This window comes from Aegilops tauschii, chromosome 2 (genome assembly GCF_002575655.3).
Source record: "Aegilops tauschii subsp. strangulata cultivar AL8/78 chromosome 2, Aet v6.0, whole genome shotgun sequence".
Classification (NCBI taxonomy): domain Eukaryota; kingdom Viridiplantae; phylum Streptophyta; class Magnoliopsida; order Poales; family Poaceae; genus Aegilops; species Aegilops tauschii.
The window spans coordinates 136,502,687-136,521,964 of NC_053036.3; the positions used below are offsets into that span (position 1 = coordinate 136,502,687).

General features: G+C 50.5%; 1 protein-coding gene and 1 pseudogene across 1 annotated transcript; one reads left to right on the forward strand and one right to left on the reverse strand.

Annotated features, from left to right (window-relative positions):
* Positions 1-1,729: 1,729 nt before the first annotated feature.
* On the forward strand, positions 1,730-9,686 carry LOC109747376 (uncharacterized; annotated as a pseudogene).
* A 2,508-nt stretch (positions 9,687-12,194) lies between these two features.
* On the reverse strand, positions 12,195-14,330 carry LOC109747378 (thaumatin-like protein 1). The gene is made up of 3 exons (XM_020306449.4): positions 13,990-14,330; positions 13,163-13,868; positions 12,195-12,856 (listed from the first exon to the last, which is right to left on the reverse strand). Exons 1-3 carry the CDS (start codon positions 14,042-14,044, stop codon positions 12,463-12,465), a joined length of 1,155 nt encoding a protein of 384 aa, XP_020162038.1. The 5' UTR covers positions 14,045-14,330; the 3' UTR covers positions 12,195-12,462.
* Positions 14,331-19,278: the final 4,948 nt, after the last annotated feature.

The following is a 19,278-nucleotide window of genomic DNA, read 5'->3' on the forward strand; positions in this document are numbered from 1 at the left end:
TGGCTTATTTTAGTATTTTCTAGTGTTTTATGTGTGCTTAAAATGTAAAAGTATAAATACTTTCTCATTGTTTTTGTATAATTTTAGTTTAAAACTTTAAATCATTTGTATATTTCTCGTATATGCATGTGGTATATGACCATATTCGATTCCAGTCCGTTCCATTACCGTACCATGTTTGAATCTGCCATAATTCGGTATTCGAATTTGCACAATCCGGTATTGGAATTCATATCCCTCCCGCTTCTGAAAACAAAAATAAATATGAAATAGGATACCGGTATAAGAATTATCCATCCGAATATGATCTTATTTCACCCTTAATGAGACTGATGAAAGTCATGTGACGGCTTTGTTGGCACCGATGATGGTAGAACATTAGGGGTGTTGTTTTCCTCCTTAAAGGCATCGTCGAGTAGCATTGGACACCTTGTCCAGCCTATGTGCTCCACTTAGAAGCGTAATACTAGTTCTCTGGATTGCACAACGGTCATGTTTTGACATTGTTTCCTTCGTTGGAGGCGTCATCTTGGATGACGACCATGTTTTGCCATTGTTTCCCTCGTTGGAGTCATCATCTTGGAGCCATCAGTGTCTTGTTGGTTGGCCACCGTGTGTGCATAAGGCCTTGTTTGTTTGGGCTTCACCTTTACGGCTATGTATTCGTTATGCTTTTTGGCACTGAAGTACATCAGAATGTGCTTTAGCCAAATACAATGAAAATTGCTCGAATCAAATTTTGGCTGATTTTTCAAAGCTGATTCGAATAGCTTTTTGATATGAATCAAAGTCTTCTTTGATATGAAGGTTCATACTTTGAGTTAGGAACGTTAGGTTTGAGTTTAGGTTACAGAGTGAAGATACGGGTAATGAAATATGGTGGATGCTCTATGTTTTTTTAGAATTATTTATTTCAAGAAACATATGAAATTTAAATGAGCCTAGATTGCCTATGCACCAGAAGTAGACATGTCGCAGAATGATGCTCCCACTATTCGGTTTGAAATACCTATTTTAACATAGTTTGATGGTAAAAATTCTACAATACATTTCTTCTTAGGCCTTATCCGCCACAAATGTTTTTGGAATGATATTTTTCACTGTTTAAGATATCTTTCGATATTCCGATAAATCGGCCAATTTATCGCTTATCGTTGTCTGACTGATAAGATAAATCGGCCGATAAATCAACCGATATGGCGATAAATCGGCCGATATGCCGATAAACTGTCCGATTTGCCCCTTATCATGGGTCGACCGATAAGTTTCCGATAAGCGATATCCCCAACATTGATATTTTTTGTGTACATGGGATTGAATGGTTGATAATCACACCTTTGCATCGATGTTGTGCACGCATATTCAGTTATATGAATACATGTGATGATAACTCTGATGTCGTTTATCTGGCAACAAAACCTCCGATTTCATTTTTCCTTAGGAAGTCAGCTGCAATTTTAGTATAAAAATGTCATGCTATTCTCTTTTTTCCAGAAAGACTATGATGTCAATCATGGTGCCTGCTGTGAGAAAAATTCATGATCGGCAGTGCGTGTGCAACTAGCTTTGAATGCATCAAAGTGCGTGATCGAATAGAAACAATGGCGCAGCAAAGCGCACGTTACCATTGGTACAGAATGAGGCAAATGGAGATTCAACCAAAGTAAAACACTGGAGAAGGAAAAAAAGAGCACTAGAATTAGACATCTCATGGGCCTTGTTCTTCGCCCCTGGCTGAAAAGAGGCTGAAAACCTCGACGGACGATGCCGCACAGTCGACAGTCTACTACTCCACACCCCCACACCACATCCAGTCGACGACAACATGGCCCGCCGCCGCAGCCGCCGCCGCGCTCGCCCCGCCTCGCCACCGGCGGCGCTGGAAGACGAAGACCTCCTCCGGAAGATTTTCCTGCTCCTCCCGCCTCAGCCCTCCACCATTCCCCGCGTCTCTGTCGTCTGCAAGCAATGGCGCGGCGTCGTCCGCGACCCCCAATTCCTCCGCGGCTTCCGCGACCACCACCGGAAACCTCCCCTCCTCGGCCTCGTCATGGGCCACACCGGGCACCCCTACTTCAGGTCCGATCTCGACCCTCCAGACCACATCCCGCACGAGCGCTTCTTCCCTCCGGACATCCTCAGCATGTACATGGACTTGTTCGACTGCCGCCATGGACGCGTCGTCTTCTTCGACCACCCAGCTACGTGAGGTCATGCTGTTTGACCCCGCCACCGGAGGCCGCCGTCATGTGGTCGTTCCACCAGTGTTTGACGAGAAGGATATTGGCGTCTTCAACGCCGCCGTGATTTGCGTTGCCGGCGACGAAGGCCACGTGCACGGCGATTGCCACACCAGCCCATTTCAGGTGGTCTTGATAGGTATCCACGATGACAATAAACGAGCATTTGCCTCTGTCTACTCATCGGAGACCGGAACATGGGGTGAGCTCATCTCAACAGCAGCAATTCGGTATATGTGTGAGCTGAGCCGTCCCAGCACCCTTGTAGGGGATTCTGTTTATTGGGTGTTTGATGGCAATGAGGATGGCATACTCAAGTTTGATTTAGATAGGCATAGCCTAGTTAATATCGAGATGCCGGATTTGTTCAGGTATTATAGCTGCTGGAGCAGCTTTAAGATCATGTCGACAGATGATGGCAGTTTTGGCCTTGCTGTCTTGGAACACCAAAAATTCGAAATGTGGGAGAGGAAGGTCGATTGTGATGGTGTTGCCGGATGGGTGCTGCAGAAGACCTTTCAATTGAACACGATCCTTGGTCTAGGGCCTATAGGAGGAACGGATAATCTCGTGTTGGGGTATGATGAAGATGATCGTGCGATTTATGTAAGGACAGATATTGGTGTCTGCATCATTCAGCTTGAGACAATGCAGTTCAGAAATCTTGGCAAAGATAATTTCACGACCACCGCCTATTATCCATACAAAAGCTTCTATACTGCAGGTATTTAGCTCTTCACATTTCCAGAAAACAGAAACATGGAAATAGCCACACACAAAATTGCACTTGGTTGCTGGAATACCTTCATTGTGGCAAAGTATTTGTAACTGATTAACTGTACTCTGTTGTCATCTTCAGAGAGAGGAAGCAGTTTTAACTAATTTATTCTATGACATTGTGTACAAATCCATTACAGAATCTGGCAAAACCGTTAAAGTAAAAAGCATATTGCTTTCTTTCTATACATGCATTATATGATGGTTATGTCCGTTCGTATGCACCAATATTACAAATCTTTTGAGGATGGGCTGCATCTGGCAGTTGGACATTCGCGAGATACAAGCTAAAATTAAGTTTATACTCTAATGTTTGATATTATAGTTAAGCAATTTAGTGGGTTGTTTGGACCATTTCGAAGCATAAAGCTAGTAATTTTCTTTATTCAATTTGTTTATGAGATATAGTGTTCATCAACAACAAAGCCTTTACTCCCAAACAAGTTGGTGTAGGCTAGAGCTGAAACCATAAGATCTCGAAACCAACTTATGGTTCTGGCACGTGGATAGCTAACTTCCATGCACACCTGCCCATAGCTAGTTCTTTCGTGATATTCTAGTCCTTCAGATCTCTCTTTACGGACTCCTCCCATGTCAAGTTTGGTCTACCCCGACCTCTCTTGACATTATCACCACGCTTTAGCCGTCGGCTGTGCACTGGAGCTTCTGGAGGCCTGAGCCGAATATGCCAAAACCATCTCAGCCGATGTTGGACAGCTTCTCTTCAATTGGTGCTACTACATCTCTAGCATGTATATCATCATTCCGAACTCGATCCTTTTGTGTGGCCACATATTCATCTCAACATGCACATATCCGCTACACCTCTTGTGGCACTCTCTTGTCCAGAAGCTTGGCGCTACTTCATTCATCCGGCTTTGATTCGATGGCTCGCATCTTCATTTGTATCACCATGCCCGTTGACCCCAAATATCGTAAGGTGTCCTTTTGAAGTATCACCTGCCCATCAAGGCTAACCTGCTCCTCCTCGTCTCTAGTAGTACTGAAACCGCATCCCATGTACTCAGTTTTAGTTCTAGTAAGCCTAAAACCTTTCGGTTCCAAGGTTTTTCTCCATAGCTCTAACTTTCTATTAGCCCCCGGCTGACTATCATTGACTAACACCACATCATCCGCAAAGAGCATACACCATGGGACATCTACTTGTATATCCCTTATGACCTCATCCGTCATCAAAGCAAATGGTTAAGGGCTTAAAGCTGACCCTTGGTGTAGTCCTATTTTAATCGGGAAGTCATCAGTGTCGCCATCACTTGTTCGAACACTTGTCATGACGTTATGTACATGTCCTTGATGCGGGTAATGTACTTTGTTGGGACTTTGTGTTTGTCCATGAACCACCACATGACATTCCACGGTATCTTATCGTAGGCCTTCTCCAAGCCAATGAACACTATATGAAGTCCTTTTGCTCCATGTATCTCTTCGTAAGTTGTCATACCAAGAAAATGGCTTCCATGGTTGACCTCCTAGGCATGAAATCAAACAGAATTTTGGTCACGCTTGCCATTCTTCTTAAGAGGTGCTCAATGACTGTCTTCCATACCTTTATTGTATGCATGGATTTTGAGTCGCTCGACTAGTCGCGACTAGTCGTCGACTAGTCGACGAGTCGCTGTTCCAGGGCCGACTCAGCCTCTCGACTCGACTCCTGGGATGAGTCGAGCGACTCGCACGACTAGTCTCGACTAGTCACGACTAGTCGCGGTTTTTGGGTCAAACAATTCGAGGCAGTGCTGGATCTGGAGCACTCTCCCGCCGTGCTGCTGCTGCTGCTGCTGCCTCGCTGCTGCTGCTGCTGCTGCTTCTGCGCCCCCGCTGCAGCGCTAGCCGCCGCCGCCGCTGCTGCTGAAGCTGCAGCTGCAAGAGGAGCGGGCTGGGAGGAGGAGCGGTGGCAAGAGAGCTGCTGCGGGGGAGTTGAGAGATCCATCACTGGGAGGAGGAGTGGTGGACTGGTGGCAAGAGAGTGGCAACATAATGTGTGGCGGCTGTGGTGAGGGAGGAGGGAGTGTGGATGGTGGATTAGGTCACGGGAGGAGTATATAGCTACTAGATTTTTTTGAGGTGTAATATATAGCTACTAGATGGGCTTTTGGACCACAGGGAAGTGCATAACTAGTGGCCCATCTCTCAGTTGCCCCTGGTTCTGCTGCTGGTGGTGTGCTCCTCCCCTCCTCCCCTGGTTGCTGTTGCTGCTGTGCACTTGTGCTCCTCCCATGACTGCCTGCTGCTTAACTCACGTCGACTCGTCGCCATGTCGACTCGTCGACCGTGAGTCTAGACTAGTCACGACTAGTCTAGAGTCGCCCCCTCCGAGCGACCCGTCGACTCATCGACTCGAAAACATTGATTGTATGGCTCATCAGCTTAATTCCACGGTAATTAGTATAGCTTTGAGCTATCCCCTTGTTCTTGAAGATTGGTACTAATATACTCCGCATCTTGTTTGCCCAAAAAATGAGGTTGAAAAGCTTAATTAGCCATACTATCGCTATGTCTCTGAGGCCTCTCGACACCTCAATGGGAATACAATGAGGGCCCATTGCCTTGCCTCCTTTCAGCCTTTTAAGCCTCCCTAAGCTCAGACTCCTGGATTCGCCACATAATATGCCTGTTGGTAGCATCAAAGGAGTTGTCCAGTTCAATGGTAGAGTTCTCATTCTCTCCATTGAACAACTTGTCGAAGTACTCCCACCATCTATGCTTAACCTCCTCGTCTTTCAACAGGAGCTGATCTGCTCCGTCCTTGATGCATTTGACTTGGTCGACATCCCTCGCCTTCCTCTCTCAGATCTTGGCCATCTTATAGATGCCCCTTTCGCCTTCCTTCGTGTCTAAGCGTTGGTAGAGGTACTTAACGCCCGACCCCTTGCTTCACTCACAGCTCGCTTTGCACCTTCTTTGCCACCTTGTACTTCTCTATGTTGTTTGCACTCCTGTCCAGGAGTAGGCGTCTGAAACATTCTTTCTTCTCCTGAATAGCCTTCTGGACATCATTGTTCCACCACCAGGTATCTTTAGCTTTGCTTCTACTTCCCCTGGTCACTCCAAACTCATCCGAAGCCACCTTACGAATCCAAGTCACCATCTTCATCCACGTATTGTCTGCATCACCTCCTTACTCCCAAGGGCCCTCCTTAATGATCCTCTCCTCGAAAGCCTGAGTTACCTCCCGGTTGAGCTTCCACCACTTCGTTCTAGTGACTTTGGCACGCTTATCCCGCTGGACACGAATCCGAAAGCGGAAGTCAGACACCACAAGCTTATGTTGAGGGACAATACTCTCTCCAGGCATGACCTTACAATCTAGGCAAGCACGCCTGTTTTCCATTCTCGAGAGGACGAAATCAATCTTGCTAGAGTGTTGACCACTACTAAAAGTCACTACATGTGATTCTCTCGTTAAAGAGGGTGTTAGCTACGATCATGTCGAAGGCTAGAGCGAAGCTTAAGACATATCCTTCTTGATTCCTGATGCCATAGCCAAAGTCCCCATGCACCCCTTCAAAACCTGTGTTCGATGTATCCATGTGGCCATTGAGGTCTCCTCCTATGAAGAGCTTCTAGCCAATAGGTGCACTCCTAACTATGTCCTCCAGACCTTCCTAGAACGAGTTATTTACCCAAAACCACCACACTTGAGGCTAGGGTAACAACTTGATACCACATTTGAACCAGGGCACAAAAAACCACCAAAAATGCGTCTAATCTGTAACGCGGAGCATTGATGCTGGAATTTGGCCGCGAAAACAGCGGAACTGACAAGTTGGGCCCGCATGTCGGGCTGACGTGGCGTGCTTATGTGGACAATATGATGAGTTGGACATAGGTCCCACCTGTCAATGACTCAAGTATTTGTTTTCTTTTTCTTTTTTACTTCTTTCTCCTTTTTTCCATGGGCATTTCAACAAACATTTTATGGGCACCTAGCAGGCCAGAGCACCGCTGCCATGGCGTTGGCCACGAGCCTCCATCCGTGTCGTCGCACCCCTCCTCCCCATGGTCACAAGGGACCACAGGCGTGCGCTCGTGCTAGCTGCAGGCGCGGGGGCGGGGCGGGGCGCTGCTCGTTGGCTGGCGAGCCGGCCTGGGCACGCGGCAGCGGTGCTGCTCTTCGCCTGCTTCGAGGGGAGTAGCCAGCCAGGACGCGGCCAGGTCCTGTACTGCTCGTCGGCCTGGGCGCGCGGCGGGGCGGGACGCTGCTCATTGGCCGGCGAGTCGGCCTGGCACGCGGCGGCGGCGCTGCTCTTCGGCTGTACATGGAACATGGATGGCCGCCTCAGTCGGCTGCAGCTGCTCGTGCCGGCTAGGACGCGACCACCGCAGCCCGTGGATGGCCGCCTCAGTCGGCTGCAGCTGCTCGTGCCGGCCTTGCTACACCGCCCGGCCACCGGAGCCGTTGTCAGGGTGCCATGACCCAGCGTGCCCGGCCACCCCAACGCGTTCTCATGGGACCTCTCGCACGCACGTCTCGCGCCGCGCCGGCCGGAGCCGCCGATAGGATAGTTTGTGCTTATGTTGGTCGACGGCGAGCTCGCTCTCGCCACGGGGGACCTCGCGCCGTCTTCGCCATCAGCGGTGGAGTCCGCGGGCCTCCTTCCGTCCTGGCGTGAGAACATCTACCCCACCGGTGCTCCATGGAGACGCGGACGAGCTACCGCTGCTCACTCTCTCCGGCGAGAGGAAAATGATTGGCGCCCAAAAGCTGTTCGATGGAATGCCTCAAAGAAAGAGATATGGGAAGAAGATGACCGTCTAGTCATTGACGGGGGGCCCACATCTCATTTGCCACGTCAGCTGGTTAAAGCTTTTAGTCGTCACCATGTCAGCCCGACATGCGGGCCCAACTTGTCAGTTTCACTGTTTTCGCAAGCGTATCAGACTATCAGTGCTCCGCATTACAGATTAGGCGCATTTTTGTGGTTTTTTGTGCCCTGGTTCAAATGTGGTACCAAGTTGTTACTCTAGCCCTAAGTGTGGTGGTTTTGGGCAAATAACTCTCCTAGAACTCCCTCTTGGTGTTCTCATTGTGGTCTACTTGTGAGGCATATGCACTGATGACATTGAGAACTAAGTCCGCAACTACAGCTTGACCGGGATAATTTGGTCCCTATGCCTATTGACGTCTACCACTCCATACTTGAGGCTCTTGTTGATCAAGATGCCTACTCCATTTCTGTTTGCAGTTATCCCCGTGTACCACAACTTGAAGCTGGCATCCTCCACCTCCTTCGCCTTCTGTCCCCTTCATTTGGTTTCTTGGATGCAAAGGATATCAACACCTCTCTTCACCGCTGTATCAACTAGCTCCTGTAGCTTACTTGTCAGGGACCACACGTTTCAACTACCCAAGTGATCCTACTAGGCCCGGGTAGCTTCCTTACCCTTTGCACTCGTCGAGTCAAATGCGAAGGCCATTGCTCATTTTTCACTATACCCGGGCGTCGATGTAGCACGCCAGTAAGGATGCGTCGACACGATCCTTGCTCACTTGTCACCGTATCCAGATCAAGATACGGCGCACCGCCAAGGGGGTGACAGCCCAGCCCTTGCCCATTTGACATCACACCGGGTTCCGGTATGGCACATCGTTGGGAGGGTTACACCCCAACGATGTTCTTCTGGGTTTCATCTCCATAAGAGTGGCTGAGTTTTGACGCTCGCTCACCAAGCCTATCACAACCATCCTCCTTTACCCGGGCTTGGGACCGGTTATGTTGAGACAACATAGGTGGAGTTTCTGTGTTATAGTGTTCCTGCAGAAATCTTTCTATTAATCATACATCCGTAATACGAATAAACTTATATTAATAATTAACTTTCTTTATCTTCTGTTGAAGAGACCTGGTGCAAGTCTAAGTGAAAGCTTTTCAGCATTCAGATCTTGGATACTTCTTTCTGATGTTGCCATTTCAATTGTTCAATCTGGTGTGTTCATTGACATTATCCAAAGAGGCTCATTTAATTTTTATTGGCATTGTCTGTTTCTCATTTGTCCAATCCCGTGTGCCTTCCATCATTTTCACATCTTTCATATCTTGTGGTGTTTGAATGTCAGATTACTGACTCAGTGTGTGTGTGTGTGAGTGTGAGTAAAAGGCATTCCTATAACCAGCCGGTTACTGCTGGTTTTCGGCCATACCTGTTGCCCCCCCCCCCCCCCCCCCCCCCCCTTAAAAAAATCTGGTGTTTTATGTTATTGTAAGCTAGTTTTCGTTAATTCATGTACGTACTGCATACAGCATGGAAAATTGATTAAATTTACTAGTAGATGGGTTCACATCCCATGACTCATGGCGTGAAAATGTCACTAGGAGTTTTTGTATCATATATGTGCAAAGCTTATCACCTATTCACACTCAGACTTGAGACACGGGTCTGAGTGCATCCTCTTGCATCTTCTTAGTCTCCCTTCTCATCACTTCGTTTTCCATTTTCTCAATCTGACATCAGTTCTCCCTGCTAGTGAGTGACCTGTCAGTATGCGAAAGAAGAGTTGGTGGCATCTCCAGATCTCTGGCGAAGGATGGCAGCATCATGGTTCCTGCTTCAAGGGGAGCAGGAGCGGTAGGAGACAATGCCGCAGCTGCCTCGACCCGAACCATACCAGGAGGTAAAATACATGCATCTTGATTTACGTGTCTAGTCAGTTAGACATTGGCCACTTGGGACTTGGGTATATCAATTAATAGCAGATTTGTGGTTTTCCATTAGCAGTATCCGTAATGTAGAATCATTATCTGGGATTGGGGACATTGCAGCAGCCGTAACATGGGGTTTAATCCTTTATTCTTCTCGCACCACAGATATGCTAGATAAGTCAAGCAGCAGAGTTCAAGGAATCGATACAGGTCTTGTGCCAAGCCGGGTACTGACACAAACTCGAATCGACGTGATATTCAAGAAAGAGACGGAGACAAGATCAAAGCTTAGCAAAGCTTGGGCAAAATGGTTCCGCAGCAACGGTGTTCCTGAAAGTAAAGCAGACTGCCCACACTTCTGCAGTGCCATGAAGTTAACACAGCAGCTAGGTACCCGCTTGCCTGTTCCTTCAGGCGATGAACTAGGTGGCGTAAATCTGGACGTGGAGGAAGAACTTCCGTAAGTAGATGTGAATGTTAACTACTTATCCATGGACTGATGGCTCATGCCTTTGTAAGGGTTAGTTAAGTACTGCCTCATGAACTGTTCTAGGTTCTTCCGAGTCCTGGTTATTTATGAACTTTGATCTAGCGATGTTGAGTTGGTTATGCACCATTTTGGTAACTTCCTCAACTTTGATGTAAGGAACGGCTTTGTTGGTAACTAAGTACAAGTAGGTATTCATCATATCGTTTTTATTTTGATCTTCTTGCGGGTTATGAACATATTGGTTATTGTGTGTCTCGGTCACTTGATTGTTGCATGTGTGTGTGGCGTTGTGTCGTTGGCTGTGATCTTGTAATTCCTAGCTGGTTAATGGCTTCGTTAATTCAAAGTCGAGCTCTTTTTGAGTCTTCGGTCTAAAAAAAGAATGAAATTGGTTAGGATAATTTTTTATTGAATCCACTTCCGAATCCATTTTTATAAGCTACGGTAAGAGATTTTTGACATCTGAACCGTCTGACTGATAGGATACGGTATAGGATATGATACTACTATTATTCCGAGTCTATTTTTAAAAGGATAATCCGACATATTTAAATACTGATATTCAATTTATGTGTAAAGTTTAGGACTCTGATAAATGCCACACGTGTAACACAAACACATGGCAATTCCGAACATTTTTTATGGAAATTTTAGTGATGTGAGGATGGCAACTTCAGTTGTCAAGCATGACAATTTTTTTTTGGATGACAAGTTTTTTCTTTGTTTTTTTTTCTCTTTTCGGATAGCAATTTTAATTGTAAAAAATGTCAGGACCAGATTGCTTCGTGCCACACGTGTGGCACTTATCATTTAGGAAGTTGTAAGTGAATGTCATCTTTGTTTATGAGATGAGGCATATGCTTATTAGTGATTTATCTGGCTTATTTTAGTATTATTTTAGTGTCTTATCTATGCTTAAAGTGTATATAAGTATTTAGCTAACCACTAGAGATTAAGATTCTTAATGCTAGTTAATACTTCTCCTCCCGTCGGCGCCGCCGGTCCGTCCCATCTCCTATGGCCTCTAGGCCATGGAGGTGCAGAGGATCTCGGCCCCCCGCCGGCTGGAGGGACCCCGTTCTCGTTCTTGTTAGAGCCAGTGTCTTGGTTGGGGCTGTGTGCGGCGGTGATGTCCCTTAGTAGGAATAATGTCTCACACGTTCTATCTCCGTCCCGATGGTGCGTCTAGCATCGTCGGAGGACGTGTGGAGGTTTGTCTCCGTTGGATCTTGCGGGATTCGATCGGTGCGGGTCTTCGGTGGACCTATCTGGATCCGGTCTCTGTTCATCTTCGTTTAGGTGTTTACAGGTTTGATCCTTCTGATCTACGACTTTCTTCATCGGCGATGATTGCTACTCTGGTGCGGTGGGCCTGTGGGGCCTTGGCCCGACAACTTCACGACTATCTACTACAATAAGGTTTGCCCGGCTCCGGTGAGGGAGGGGCGATGACGGCGGCACGCCTTCGGTTCGCTCCAGTGCTTGTAATCGTCGCTAGGTGGTCCATGGACATGGTTGTAATTTTTATTACCTTTGTTGTTCTTTGTACTGCCATGATTGAAGATGAATAGATTGGAAATTTCTCGCAAAAAGAAAGTGTATAAGTATTAAGACTTTCTCATTGTTTTTGTATACTTTTAATTTAAATCATTTATATATTCCTCCTATACGTGGTATATGACGGTTTTTCATTCCAACCCGTAGCATGTATGAATCAGCCATAATCCGGTACTCGAATCTGCTTTCATTGTGCTATCTGGCACTGAAGTACTCCCTCCATTTCTAAATATAAAACTTTTTAGAGATTTTAATACGGAGTATATATAGATGTATATAAATGTATTTTAGAACATAGATTAACTCATTTGTTTTGTATGTAGTTTATATTGAAATATCTAAAAAAGCTTATATTTAGAAACGGAGGGAGTACATCGGGGAAATTGCTCGAATCAGATTTTGGCTGATTTTTCAAAGCTGATTCGAACAGCAGTTTTGTTTCAAAAGGCTGAATCTGGTCCCCGAGACTGACTGAAACAAACACCGCCTAAATGTCCCTGCGTTCTCTCGGTCAGGGATGCCCGTCGGCAGCCTCGGTTGAGTTACAATGATTATACCGGAGCTGAACTAAGCTAAAACATCAGTTTAACCAACAATCTCCTACGAGTACATACAACAAAATCCCATCAACACGGAATGTTACAATGGTTTCTCCAAATCTAATCCTACAACCAATCCCTCTTTCTTTTCACCCGAACGCATCGCACCGATCAATCAGTGTTCCGCCGACCTCCATCTATAGCAGCAGATGGAGCGCGAGCAGCACCAATGGCGCGGCGACTAGCCGCCCGGAGGCTGCCGGCGGTGGTGTCGCTGCCGCGCCAGTCACGTCGCCGGTGGCCATGTTGGCGAGCCAGGCGTCGCTGCTGGCGCCCCCGAGGATCACGCCCTGCCCCTGGATGCCGCCGCCACCGCCACCGCCAGTGCCGACCTCGCCGCCCATCGGCATCGGCATGCTGTCCTGGTTGGCGTCCGTGAACGTCATCCCTGGCATCGTTGCCGGCGTATCCGTCGCAGGCATCGTCGTCGGCGTCTCCATCCGAGGCACCGTCGTCGGCGTTGGGGTCGTCTGCGTCGGCGTCGTGGCCGCCGGCACCGGATTAATCGCCGGCACCGTGGTCGACTTCTGGCTGCTCGTGTGACAAAAGGACAGAACAAGGGCACATGGTGAGGTCACGGGAATGGCGGAAACAGTAAACCAAATGCACATAACGGCGAAAAAAGCTCGTCTTTTGTGTCCACCCTGCTCTGCTGCTAAGCTAAAATATCTTGCCTAGATTCAGATCTGCAGATCTCTTCCTATGCTTTTCCATTTTAATCATACGGAAGACACTAATCTCTTCAACGGATCAACCCCCCTTGGCAAGGCAAGAACCAACCAGATCCAGACTTGGAAGGTCAAATGGAGGAGTGCTGGGACTGAGAGTGAGGCTGACCTCGGGGTGGCGCCGGGGCAGAAGGTGACGGTGTAGTCGGGGCCGCCGGCGCAGGTGAAGGTGGAGGTGGGGTCGTCGAAGGCGTAGCTGTAGGAGCGCGGGCACGCCATCTTGAATACCTGCGAGTAGGACGTCGGCCGGCACGTCCCGGGGTTGGCGTACGCGCCGCTGCAGCAGTACTCGGGCCGCCCGAACGCGTCGCACGCGCTCCGGCAGGCCGCGCCGCCGCCGGACCGGAGCTCGGCGGGGCACATCGCGTTCAGGTCCGCCGCGCACCCCGCCGAAGCGCAGGACCCGGCGCTCGACGCGCCGCCTGGGCGCTCCCCGGAGGACGGCTCCACCAGCACCGGCAGGTTGTACCCGTCCACCAGGCTGACGTCGTAGAAGTCCAGCCCGCCCGTCCCGTCGAGCGTGAACTCTGCCAGCGTCGCGGGGGGCGCGGCGCCAGCGCCGGCGCACTCAGCCGTGCCGGAGCCGCAGTCGCCGGTGGCGCAGACGAGCCGCCCCGTGGCGCCGTCCTGCGCGCATCCGGTGCGGGCCCAGAGACGGCCGGACCAGGCCGAGGGCGCCGGCACCGCGCGCGACGCGCCCGGCGGGAGCTCGAACCCCGTGGTGCCGAGCCGCGCGGTGCCGGCGTTGGACAGGACGCCCGGCCACACCGTGTCCGCGCACCGGTTGACGAACGTGAACATCGCCGCCTCCCCCTCTGCACACCACCAAGAAACACAGCGCGCCGCGTCAGCTCCCCCGCCATTACATTACCGAACCTCACTCGCACCAAGCAAAGAAGAAACCAGGAAGCATCGATTTACCGCAAATCTATTTACCTCTCCATGAAATCAGAAGGAGCACAATGACGGCGATGCATCCCGGCAGCCCCATCGAGGATAGCTGCTAGCAAACGCAATGCAGAGGGACAAGCGCGTGCAATGTCAGGACAGAGCACCGCGCCTACTGCTCACTCTCACTCTTCAGCAACTGGTAATGGTGTGTGGTAGTGTGACAGTCGGTTGATTTGGAGGAGACGGAGAAAGATGAGGGCAATGGGCGCCCAGGAAAGAGAGGGAGAAAGGATAGGGGAGGGGGAATCTTTAGTGTGGCTCCCGATGAACTTTACTTTAGCCTTTGTTTGGGTACCCCGGTGGCATCGAGCATGGGCACACGTACGGTAAATTCTATTCTGATTGGGCTGGCTCGCGAAACTGCTGCCCGCCGTGAAAGATGATTTTCCTTCGATAAAAGGCGAAACTATCTACATATGGATTTGATTACGTCGTCCCAACGCCGTCCCTATCACGGACACACTATTTGTCCGAACTGTAGAAGGACACTTTGGCAATACAATAGTCGTTGTATTGATAGGTGCAGGTGCACGTATATATAGAGTACAAGCAGGCCTCAACTTCAACTATACACAACTAGAAGGTGGGTCAGGATATACATAATACATGCAACACATATATATTCAACACCCCCCGCAGTCGAAGCGTCGCCGCAGACACAGAGACTGGACCGAAACTCCTCGAAGATGGGAATAGGCAATCCCTTAGTCATCACGTCTGCAAACTGTTGCGTCGTCGAAACGTGGAGAAGCCGAACACGGCCAAGCGCAACCTGCTCACGCACAAAGTGAATATCGAGCTCAATATGCTTCGTACGACGATGGTGCACCGGGTTGGCGGAGAGGTAGACCGCGCTGACATTATCGCAGTAGACAAGAGTGGCCTTGTGGACGTCACAAAGCAACTCCTGGAGCAGCTGACGGATCCAAGAGCATTCAGCCACGGCATTAGCCACGGCCCGATACTCGGCCTCGACGCTGGAGCGGGAGACCGTGGGCTGTCGCTTGGAGGACTAAGAGATCAGCGAGGGCCCGAGGTAGACGCAGTAGCCGGACGTAGAGCGTCGGGTGTCGGGGCAGCCGACCCAGTCAGCGTCCGAGTAGGCAACGAGGTCGGTGGAGGAGGCCGTCAGGGTGAGTCCCAAAGACATAGTGCCGCGTATGTATCGGAGAATACGCTTCACCAAGGTCCAATGGGAGTCACGCGGGGCGTGCATATGGAGGCACACCTGCTGAATAGCATACTGTAGATCCGGGCGTGTCGGCGCAGGTACTGTAAAGCATCAACAATGGAGCGATAGAACATTGGCTTGCAGTTAAGCATACCAGCGCGATCCAGAAGCTCGTGGTCGTATTTCTGCTGATGCAGAAAGAAGCCGTCAGCGCGGCGGACCACCTCAACACCAAGGAAGTAGTGCAGGGGCCCCAAGTCCTTGAGGGCGAACTCATCACGAAGACGAGCCGTGAGCCGCTGAAGGAGCTCGGGGGCGGACGCCGTGAGGATGATGTCGTCGACGTAGAGCAGCAGATATGCAGTGTCAGCTCCCTGATGATACACAAAGAGTGAGGCATCGGAGCGAGTAGAACGAAAGCCCATAGATTGCAGGAAGGCTGCGATACGCTCGTACCAAGCCCGTGGCGCTTGCTTCAACCCATAAAGAGAACGAGAGAGCAAGCACACGAAGTCCGGATGCTCGGCGTCGACGAAGCCAGTGGGCTGCTCACAGAACACCTGCTCGGCAAGATGACCGTGCAAGAAGGCGTTGGAGACATCCAACTGATGTACCGACCAGGATCGCGAGACCGCCAACTGAAGCACGGTGCAGATCTGTTGGGGAATGTAGTAATTCAAAAAAATTCCTACGATCACGCAGGATCTATCTAGGAGATGCATAGCAACGAGAGGGGAGAGTGTGTCCACGTACCCTCGTAGACCGAAAGCGAAAGCGTTATGTCAACACGGTTGATGTAGTCGAACGTCTTCACGATCCAACCGATCCAAGTACCGAATGTACGGCACCTCCATGTTCAGCACACGTTCAGCTCGATGACGTCCCTCAAGCTCTTGATCCAGTAGAGGGTCGAGAGAGAGTTCCGCCAGCACGACGGCGTGGTGACGGTGTTGGTGATGTGATCCGCGCAGAGCTTCGCCTAAGCACTACGACGCTATGACCGGAGTAGTAAACTATGGAGGGGGCACCGCACACGGCTAAGAAACAACTGTTGTGCCTCTGGGGTGCCCTCCTGCCCACGTATATAAAGGAGGGAGGAGGAGGAGGCCGTCCCAAGGGGGGGCGCGCCAAGAGGGGGGAGTCCTACTAGGACTCCGTTCCTAGTAGGATTCGGTGAAGGAAATATGCCCTAGAGGCAATAATAAAGTTGTTATTTATATTTCCTTATATCATGATAAATGTTTATTATTCATGCTAGAATTGTATTAACCTAAAACTTAGTACATGTGTGAATACATAGACAAACAGAGTGTCACTAGTATGCCTCTACTTGACTAGCTCGGTAAATCAAAGATGGTTAAGTTTCCTAGCCATAGACATGAGTTGTCATTTGATTAACGGGATCACATCATTAGAGAATGATGTGATTGACTTGACCCATTCCGTTAGCTTAGCACTTGATCGTTTAGTTTGTTGCTATCGCTTTCTTCATGACTTATACATGTTCCTATAACTATGAGATTATGCAACCCCCGAATACCGGAGGAACACTTAGTGTGCTATCAAACGTCACAACGTAACTGGGTGATTATAAAGATGCTCTACAGGTGTCTCTGATGGTGTTTGTTGAGTTGGCATAGATCGAGATTAGGATTTGTCACTCCGATTGTCGGAGAGGTATCTCTGGGCCCTCTCGTAATGCACATCACTATAAGCCTTGCAAGCAATGTGACTAATGAGTTAGTTACGGGATGATGCATTACGGAACGAGTAAAGAGACTTGCCGGTAACGAGATTGAACTAGGTATTGAGATACCGACGATCGAATCTCGGGCAAGTAACATACCAATGACAAAGGGAACAACGTATGTTGTTATGCAGTTTGGCCGATAAACATCTTCGTAGAATATGTAGGAACCAATATGAGTAACCAGGTTCCGCTATTGGTTATTAACCGGAGATGAGTCTCGGTCATGTCTACATAGTTCTCGAACCCATAGGGTCCGCACGCTTGACGTTCGATGATGATCGGTATTATGAGTTTATGTGTTTTGATGTATCGAAGGTTGTTCGGAGTCCCGGATGTGATCACGGACATGACGAGGAGTCTCGAAATGGTCGAGACATAAAGATTGATATATTGGACAACTATATTCGGACACCGGAAGTGTTCCGGAGAAGTTTCGGATAAAATCGTAGTGCCGGAGGGTTATCGGAACCCCCAGGGGAACTGATGGGCCTCGATGGGCCTTAGTGGAGAGAGAGATGGGCGGCCAGGGCAGGCCGCGCGCCCCCTCCCCCTTGAGTCCGAATTGGACTAGGTAAGGGGGGCGGCGCCCCCTTTCCTTCTCCCTCTAGCTCTCCTTCCTTCCCCCTCTCTTCCTTTTGGTGGAAACCTACTAGGACTTGGAGTCCTAGTAGGATTCCCCTCTTGGGGGCGCGCCAAGGAGGGCTGGCCGGCCTTCCCCATTGCTCCTTTATATACGGGGGCAGGGGGGCACCCCAAGACACACAAGTTGATTGTTTAGCCGTGTGCGGTGCCCCCCTCCACAGATTTCCACCTCGGCCATATCGTTGTAGTGCTTAGGAGAAGCCCTGCGTCAGTAACTTCATCATCACCGTCATCACGCCGTCGTGCTGATGAAACTCTCCCTCGACCTCAGCTGGATCTAGAGTTCGTGAGACGTCACCGAGCTGAACGTGTGCAGATCGCGGAGGTGCCATACTTTCGGTGCTAGGATCGGTCGAATCGTGAAGACGTACGACTACATCAACCGCGTTGTCGTGGTGGGCGCACGGCAGATGCCAAGGGATGGCTAAAGAGAGGAGGAGGCTCTAGGGCGCTGGTGGACTCCAGAGGCGAGGTTGGCATGAGCGGGCGTGGGACGCCGGACATACCCAGGTTCGGGGCTCTCCGGAGAGATAAACCCCTAGTCCTGCCGAGTATAGTTGGATGATCGATAGTACAATGTTGCTCCTGGAGCTGCATGGAGGAGGAAGGAAACTGGCCAAGGCTTGGGCTGCTCCTTCTCTCCGGTGTTGCTGTTTTGTGGCTAGTCCTATGCTTGCTTTTCTCTCGTATGTGTTTTCTGCTTTCCCTCTCGCTCGCCCCTCGAACGATCGTGGGCTCCCGGGGGGTTTTATAGTCCAACCCCCCAGGGGTACAATGGTAATGTTACAAGTCGGTGGGTCCGTATTGTCGGTGTCCGGGGACCCGGGCTGGGTCCCGCTGAGGGCTTGTGGTTCGCCGGGTTCCCCTAGGTGCGGGCCCCACAAGCCTAGGGGGACTGTGCGCTGTCTTGTCGATCGTCAGGGCGTGGCCGAGTCGAGCCGCGTACAGTGCTCTCCGTCAGGTTGCCGCTTGTTGTCGTCAGCGGTGAGGGTAGGGGCACTGTAGCCACGCCGGCCCTGGTCAGCGGGTAGGTGAGGGGCACTGTTGCCACGTTCCTGCTGACCAGAGGCATGGGCGGGGCACTGTTGCCTCGGTCATCGTTGATTGAAGTCTCGTCCCCATCATACGGCCTGGATGGGATGGGAGTTGACCCGCGGCTGGATTGCATAGCACGCCACGGGTGGCGCTGGCTTGTTGAGGAGGCTTTGGCCGTGCCGGGTTCGGCTGTCTTGTGCTAGTCGTTGGGGCCGAGTCGACATGTCTTGCCGGGTCGGCTAGTCTGGCCGGCTTGCGGGGCTTGGCCGGGTCGGCTAGTCTTGCCGGGCCTAGCGCGTGCCGTATTGAGGGGCGGTGCCAGCCCCGTTGTTTTTTGAAGAGGATCCGGGTTCCGTTGCCTGCCCAGGGTCCATCCCCCCGACAGTAGTCCCCGAAGCTGTGAAGGTCCGCCGTCTTCGGATGAGTGGGCCTTCGCAGTTTCCCCCTTAAGCAAGGTGGATTCTGCGAGCGCCGGGTCCGGCAACACCCACTGTGTGCCGGTTTTCTTGGAAACCGGATCGTGGCATCCCGGCCGTGGCGGGGACCGAGAAGTCCGCCGAATCTTGGGGCAATCCCTCGGGCTTTGCGCGGGCGCCACGTGGTGCCTGGAAGTCGGAGGGGCCTGACAGGCCACTCGCGTGACGTGACCGGGCGACGGGCTGGGGCCCACCGCCGC

Excerpts from the sequence above, each read along its gene's own strand:
- LOC109747378 (XM_020306449.4), bottom strand. The coding sequence starts at position 14,044 with ATGGGGCTGCCGGGATGCATCGCCGTCATTGTGCTCCTTCTGATTTCA. Across the intron at positions 13,869-13,989 it reads CCTTCTGATTTCATGGAGAG|AGGGGGAGGCGGCGATGTTC; the intron begins GTAAATAGATTT and ends GGTGGTGTGCAG. Across the intron at positions 12,857-13,162 it reads TGCCCCGGCGCCACCCCGAG|CCAGAAGTCGACCACGGTGC; the intron begins GTCAGCCTCACT and ends TCACACGAGCAG.